This window comes from Myotis brandtii, unplaced genomic scaffold (assembly GCF_000412655.1).
Source record: "Myotis brandtii unplaced genomic scaffold, ASM41265v1 scaffold1307, whole genome shotgun sequence".
Taxonomy (NCBI): Eukaryota; Metazoa; Chordata; class Mammalia; order Chiroptera; family Vespertilionidae; genus Myotis; species Myotis brandtii.
The window spans coordinates 89,908-97,851 of NW_005354622.1; the positions used below are offsets into that span (position 1 = coordinate 89,908).

At 37.7% G+C, this 7,944-nt stretch overlaps 1 protein-coding gene across 1 annotated transcript in view; it reads right to left on the reverse strand.

Annotated features, from left to right (window-relative positions):
- TNFSF11 (tumor necrosis factor (ligand) superfamily, member 11) overlaps positions 1 to 7,944 on the reverse strand; it is a 31,352-nt gene that overhangs the window by 23,018 nt on the left and 390 nt on the right. The window contains exon 2 of the mRNA XM_005859932.2: positions 1,626 to 1,793. Coding sequence (XP_005859994.1) covers positions 1,626 to 1,793 — 168 coding nt within the window. The remainder of the gene's footprint in view (positions 1 to 1,625; positions 1,794 to 7,944) is intronic.

A 7,944-nucleotide genomic window follows, 5' to 3' on the forward strand; every position in this document is an offset into this window, starting at 1 on the left:
GTTTCCCTTCATTGTAAGGATGTACAATCTGGGTCAACCTAACAAAAAATTAGAAAACAATCATTTACCTAGCCTGAATTACCTTAACTAGGGGTTCAGTTTTGAACTAATGGATTACTTCTATTACATGTAAATAATTGTTGTAGGTAGAATATTAAGTATTTGGGAAAAGAATAAAAAGAAGACTAATGAAAATGAAACAAAACAACAAAAATGAATAGACTAGCAAAATTGCTGTTGCTATACCTCAAAAATTATAAGTAAATAAGATTGAATTTAAACCCACATTTTAAAATATGCATCTACTGCATAAATCTAAGCACCTACACATTAACTATAATGAAAATTAATACTTAGAAGTAATATGTTCTCATAACTATAAGAGCAATCTTCACTTTATTGATTCTATGATGCCCCTTTTTTACATTTTATATGTAATTTGAAATTAAGATGTACCTAGAATCTATGAATATTTTGTTTCATTTCTTAGTCAACTTTTATTTTCTTTCTTTGTGACCCATAAAATAATAAAGTCAGTTGAAAATTGGTGATATCTTAGACTTGGTAAAATATAGCAAATATCAACTTTAAGGATTATACAAATAGCTTCATCACCCTACCTCTGCCTCTAACATAAATCTTCTTTTTAAAACATACTATTGCTATAAGTGAATTTTTAAAAAATAAACTGAATTCAAATTCAATTTAGATTTAAGAAACTTAAGAACTTGAGGATTTTCTCTAAGATGATTAAAGATAGCCCAGGAAGTTGCAACCAGAAGTTGGAATATAATGGTGGATGCCACTAGAGGTTGGGATATAATGTTAGATGCAAGAATCCATGCAGGTGTGCATGCACTGGGGTCACTGGGTTCTACTCAGTTTTGGGTAAAGTCAGTAAGTAAAATAATTCCAAGGCTGATGAATTCTCAAGTGACCTTATCCAGGAAAGTAAAACGAGCAGTTATTACAACTGGTTTTCATTTGGAGCTGTCAGCGTAATAGAAGTCACTGGTCTTCTCTGTCCCCATTTCTTATCGTCTCACCCAGCTCTCCCAGAAAATGAGAAAACTGACACAGAACTTCTCACCTATCACATCATTTCCTGGTCTTCTTGCCTGCCTCCTCACCGTAGATGACAACAATGGACCAGTCAAAATTATTCTCATCAGAGCCCTTGATCAACAGATGTAGAATAGGAGATCCTTCTATTACAAAACCAAATACGAAGGAAATAGCTAGCAGAAAGTCCTTTGAATTGAGGGAATGTTCTAGAGCAGGGAATTCAAACTAGCAAACTGACCCATTGACTACCACAAGCCATCTTTGTCCTCCTTCCAAGTGTAAGTTTAAATCTCTTCTCTAAATAAAAAAAAAATTAAAAAGAGGAAGAAAGAAAGGAAAGAAAGAAAGGAATATTTCCATGAACATGAATGTCTCTGGTCACCGTATTCAACCAACAACTTCAAAACAACTCTGCTAATCCCTTAAGACAATTCTCTTTAGCTCTTCTACAAATTCTCAAAATAAAAAAGAATAAAGTCAATAGCACTTAGCCAATTTTAATTTCATTATTAGTAGAATCAACGAGGGCCCTTGACTTATAACCTTCAAAGTGGACTCACCTTTCCCACAGCTGCTTGAAAGGCCTGTTTAATTCTCTTACACGAATCAGGTATTAATTTTGTATCTTGACTCTCCAGACTTGTGTCTTGCAAATCTGTGTTTTCATGGAGTTTGAAAATTCTATTAATGCAGTGAGTGTCGTCTTCTGACATTCTATTGGGATCCATCTGAGAAACAAAAACAAAAGAGTAAGCACATGAGAGTGTTTAACACTAACCATTCTGCTATTTAATAAAGTCTGACTTAAGAACAAAAAAAAATCATTTTTTCAAGAGACTTCATGTTCCCAATAATTGATAGTTAATACAGCTACCTTCAAATTGGCAAAAAGACTGATTTTTTAATTATTTTTATTGAATTTAGCAGGGTGACATTGGTTAATAAAATTACATAAGTTTCAAGTAGAATATTGACTTCCAATTCATTTTTATGAATAGCTATCATCCTCAACACGTGATTCATAGGGAAATTGTCAAAATCATCTGGCATGGGATCAGTGCAGGTAGAGAAAGCTTTTTGTCAAGTCACATGCCTCATGCTAGACTGGATTATGGAGCCCACTTAGATATTGAAAGCACCAAGTCTACATAAGTCAAATGAAATTAACAACTCCTTTAAACACCATGTTTGTCTGGCCTATTTCTTAAAATAATGTGTATTTTAATAACCTAAATAAGGGTGAGAGCAATCCATTTCCTAGGCCCAAAGAAAACCTAAAGCTGGAACATAATTTTCCTTCTTGTTGAATCCCGTATCAGTGCCTCTCAACCTGGAGTGGTGGGCTGTCAGGGGTGCCTGGGAATGTGTGTGGGTGAGCGCTGGTGCCTCTTGGGATGAGGATGGCTGCATGGGGTTGAGCAGGCTGTGTGGTATGTCCTGAGGGGATGCCAAAGTTCTTGTAATGTAAGGGGTTGTCCCACCCAATATATCGCCATCAAGTTACTAGCTGGTGGTCTGATTAAATCGGTACCAGCAAAAGCATTTAAATATTGCTCTTTTCTTAAAATTCTCTGCCCACTCCTTCCAGGTCTCTGACAAGCCTTTGTAGTGGTTTCAACTGCCAAGTAAAGGGTAAAGATAATTAGCTGTCAATTGTTTTAATAATAATAGTTTAATTTGTTGTCCTTTTATTTAAAAAACTCAAGGTACTTCTTGTGCATTTACTTATCAGTAGGTACAGATTAGATGAAAAATATGAAAAATTGCCTTAGTTTATAGTAATCAACTTGGCCAATAATACCAAGTCTCCATTCCCAGGTTTAATTATTTTTTAAGTAATCAGAAAGATGTTCGAATTGATTAAAGAATCATCAGCTATAAACTGAAAAGTACCCTATCTACATCTGAAATTCTCAAGATGAAATGATAGCCTTTCAACAAGTGTGCACCCACTAATATGAATTTTATTATTCCAGTCTTGCAAAATATGAGGATTACCTATAATCATGGGAAAGGTATCACTCATAAAGCAAAATTATTTGCAATCCATATTTACTTTCATATTTTCTTCAAAATAATTAGTACAAATAAGAATATGTGAGTTTTTATATAAAGAAAGCTTTCAATCACATGTTTTGTTTTGTTTTTAAAAAGCTCACTTAGGCCAATAAGTTTCCCACAAAACCAGGGAAGCCTGGGCAACTGATATGAAGGGTCATTGAGTTCAGGCCTTAGGAAAGAAGAATCATGCAAGGGCCTCCGTAGGCTCACCACCAGAAAACTGCTGAGCTAAAGGAACAATATGGTGCCAGTGGGGAAATGGCAGTAACCCTAAAATTGGTTCAACTCAAATCCTGCCAACAAGCGAAGCATCATCTAACAGAAATAGCAGTCCCTTCGCGTCTCACAACTGAAAGTATAGCGCAAACACCTGCTGCGTCATGGGCTCAGGGGGAGCTTGTTAGGAATGCAGAATCACAGCCTCCCCCACACCCACCCTCCAGCCTCCACTCACTACCTGGAAATCTGCATTCTAACTGGATCCCACTGATTCTGATGTACATTAAAGCTGGACAACTAATGCTTTTCAATGTCAAATATATAAATATAGATTATCTGCTATTAAAGTAACTTCAAATTTCCCTGGACACCTATTTTAAAATGTTTTCACAAATAACACTAATTAGTACCAAAATGTTGCAGCACTTAATAATGGTTAACGATTTGATGCAAAGAAATATAATGCAGAGAGTTTGTCCCCTCTCATAAAAAATGTCCATGCCCAGATCGCCCTTCTAATTTGAAATCAACATCCCTGAGGGTAGGGGCCAACTGAATCTCTACACAGCGTTTCAACATGCAGTTTTGAACCACTGTTTCAGAATGTACCTCCTACTCCAACTATCTCTTACTAAGCAGTCTAGATAGAAAATTTGAATAACTAAAAAAATGATACTTTTTAGTCTATTTTAGTCACTAATTAGATAATGCACATATTACAAATTAGAAATGGATATAGTTCTAGTGTTGCAAATCATTTGAAAAGCTTTTTCAGTAAATTAAACATGCCAGATACTGGGAATAAGATAGTAAGCAAAACAGACAGTCCTTTTACCTTCATGGAACTTAAACTCAACAGAGAACCACAGAAATTAATTTTTAAAAATCACAGTAAACTTAGTTACAAATGAATTCATTGTACCCAGATATGTCTGAAAAGATTAAATAAAGCTTGAATATCTGATTTAAAATAGACTTTTAAAATGCATTTATCAGATGATGTAGTTCATATGAAATTATTTTTAAAAACTCATTTAAAAAAATCTTCCTTGAAATTTAATCATTTAAAGGGTTAAATGAGGCAGGATGCGTGACATTTGTACTATTTCGTTATCTGTTTTTACAAACAGGCAGCCTGCACACCTCAAAATCAGATTTTCAGTAGGGACTGCTCTCCTGTTTGAGTAGCACACAGCCAGAGAGGTTGGTGTGCCTATTGGGGGTTTGGGGAAAGGACTTAAAAGGGCAACAGAGATTGAGTTTTCTGAAAAGCTTATCTCTAAACTTTGAATATGGTTGTAGGGGTGTTTTTGAAAAGTGCACATACATTTTACAAGCAACTTTTTAGAAGGTGTTGTGTTGGTGTGTTTTTTAACCCAAAGTATGAATACTATGTGGTAAGTATATGGCACAAGCCACATGCTATTTTTTCTTTGGCAAAGTTGGTGGGGGAAAAGCCAATCTACACCAGATCTAGTGCCCATTTTTCTTCATTTAAACACTGGTGATCTGCAAACATTAAAGAGATTGATTCATTTTTAACTATTCAAACATGAGTTGAGAAGAAAGATTTTTTTAAATGTTTTTAAATATGTTTTTGTTGATTCGAGAGAGAGGAGGAGAAAAGAAGGATAGAGAGATAGAAACATTGATCAGCTGCGTCCTGCACACCCCTACTGGGGATCGAGCCTGCAACCCAGGCATATGCCAGGAATTGAACCAGCAATTTCTTGTTTCACAGTGGACCTTCAACCACTGAGCAACACCAGCCGGGCAAGAAGAAAAAAAAATCTTAAGTCACTGTAATTTTTACACTATTTTTAGCATTCTTCTAAATGCATTTAAAACTAAATTAAACTTTTTTTGTATGGCTTCTCCTCTCCCCCTTTAAATAAAAACAATAAAATTGGACCCTTTTTCTCATGTTGTTGTGTTTTTTTTTTTACTGTAAAGTGCAATGTTATCTGATCTCAGATGATTTCATTCTAATTCAAATGCATTCACAAACCCCAAGCAGTTGATCCACAACTTTAGTGGGAGCCAAAAAACTATCTTATTTGGTACCAAGTTCTAACCCAAAGAGCTAACATAAGTGAAAATATTAAATCAGTGACAGGTCAAAATGAGTCGATTCTCTTAGCTAGAATTTGAAAAAGTCCTCCAACAGATATAAAAGTAGAAAAATTGTAGCTTGAACACACACATACCCATCATGAGCTTCAAAAATTGCCAAGGCCTGGCCAACCTTGTTTCATCTCTAAATAACCACTTCCCTTCCCCACGCTCTCCACCATTATTCTGAAACAAACTCCAGACATCATAGCATTTCATTTGTAACTACTTCAAAATTTACCCCTAAATTATCAGGCATCCTCTAGATATCAAACTTAGATCTCATTCTCAAAAAAATGCAACCAGACCTAGTGGTGTGTTCTTATGAACACGTTGCTCCTAATATTACTTCTTTACTGAAAGAGGTGACCTTTTAAAATGCAGTGCAAAATTGGGTTCAGAGTAATGGCTAATATATTTTGCATTCATCTTAGAGAAAACTAATTGTCGTGCCATTTAGGAAAATCGTACCCAGAAATACCATTACATTACATTCTCCAAATGAAAATTTTCTAGCTAGGCTCACTTACATGTTTACTTTGGAAAAGGGCTTCACTATTATCCATGTGACATTAAGACTGCTAAGTTATGATAGGTGATCATCAGAAGGCCATACCCCTCATCACACCAGACCATCAATATTGAGAAATCCTACCAAGAAGCTGAACAACTATAATAAGAGCCCAGCAGGTCATTCTTTCCTATGTAGCTACCCAACTTCCAAGGTTCCTGCCAAACTAAGATGCTCATGGTCCCTAGAACTCATTTATTCCCTACTGCTCTTCCAATGCTGAACACTCACTTCACTGTTACTGCTGTGAAGATGTCCTATTGCACAGATGTTAGAGAAGATAACAGGTAGAGAACTAGTGCCTCTTTGGGCCCTTTTCTGAATGCTGGCCTCTTGTTTGACTAAAAATTTTAAGTATTTTGTTGTAGGCTTCTCCATTACTGGCACCATGCCATGCACATAGTCAGTGGACATTGTATGTTGAATAAATGATTCTAAACTCATACTACATAGTACTTAATAGTGCCATGTGCAATGCAGGCACTCTATACACAAGCATTCAATGGGGGTGGGGGAAACAACATGCTAGATGAGAAAATAAATAAACCACTCATTCTTTTGTTTTTAATCCTCACCTTAGGATATTTTCCCATGGATTTTTAGAGAGTGGAAGAGAGAGGGGAAGACAGAGAAAAATATTGATGTGAAAGAAACACATCGATTGGTTGCCTCCTGCACGTGCCCGGAAGGGCAGCAACGCAGCAACGGAGGTACTGCCCTTGACCGGAATCTAACCCGGACCGCAGGCCGATGCTCTATCCACTGAGCCAACCTGGCTAGGGCAAAACACCCATTCTTGATGGCAGCATACTCCAATGAAAGAAAAACATTTCCTTACTTTCATATAGATTTGTGTTGCAAATAAATCACTCAAAGTTGTTTTTAGAAAAAAAATCTTGCAATGGATTATGTTTATTACTACACAAATACAAATTTTCTAAAGTATTGCACATATTATTTCTACCTTTGTTTTAGTAGATAATCAAACTAGTTCTACAAAACGCAAACTAGTGGATAATGAAAGCTTAACAAAAAGCCTATGATATCAAGTAATGGAGTTCAAAACTCTGACACGTGTCAAAAACCCATACAACCCCAGGCATTGCCATGTTTTGATGCATCCAATTGGGTTTAGTAATCACCTTTGAATCTGAAAACCAATGAAGTCCAAACCCAACTCTCTTTTCCCATAAAACAAAAAAAATGCACAGTCAGCCCTCCACTTCCTCTGAGAAAGAGTTCACAGCACCAGACAAGAGTATTTGAATGAATCCAACCAACTGCACTGCAATTTCCAAGAAAACACAAGAGCATAAACCACCAGAAAGCATAATATTACACATTTACCCCTTCCTTTCTATCTCTGCAGTTCCAAGCTGTCGTCCTCATCTGGTAAAAGGTTGGCTATTTGCTAGCTAGACTGTCCTGAGGCTCTGTCAGGGGAGAGAACCTGGCCACCATCACACACACCTTGCTGCCCTCCTCTGCTCACCTTGGTGGGAAGGCGCCTGGGTCCTTCCCTCTTCTTCCAGCCCACGTGAGCGAGCCCTGGTTTCTCTGGCCGCACTGTCATTTGGCCCTTCTAGCAACTTGGGCATCCCCACCCGGGGCTCCAGCGGCCGCCGGCCCGCAGCACTAGCACCGCGGACCCAAGTACACGGTACCTACACAGCAGCTGGCCCCGGGCACCCAGACCCTCTGGTGGGCGGGGAAGGGAAGAAAGGCCCCATGCTTAAGTGAAGGCGCTCGTTTTCCCCCTAACGGGGCATAAATTAATTCTTAGCTTCCACTGAGAACTGGAAGGAAGGGAAAGTGTAATACTTTGCACAAGAGGTGAGCGACCAATGCGGTCTCGCCGGGGGAAATTCAAAAGCACCAGCCCAGGCGAGCTCAGCCTCCGCGCGCTGCGAGACCGG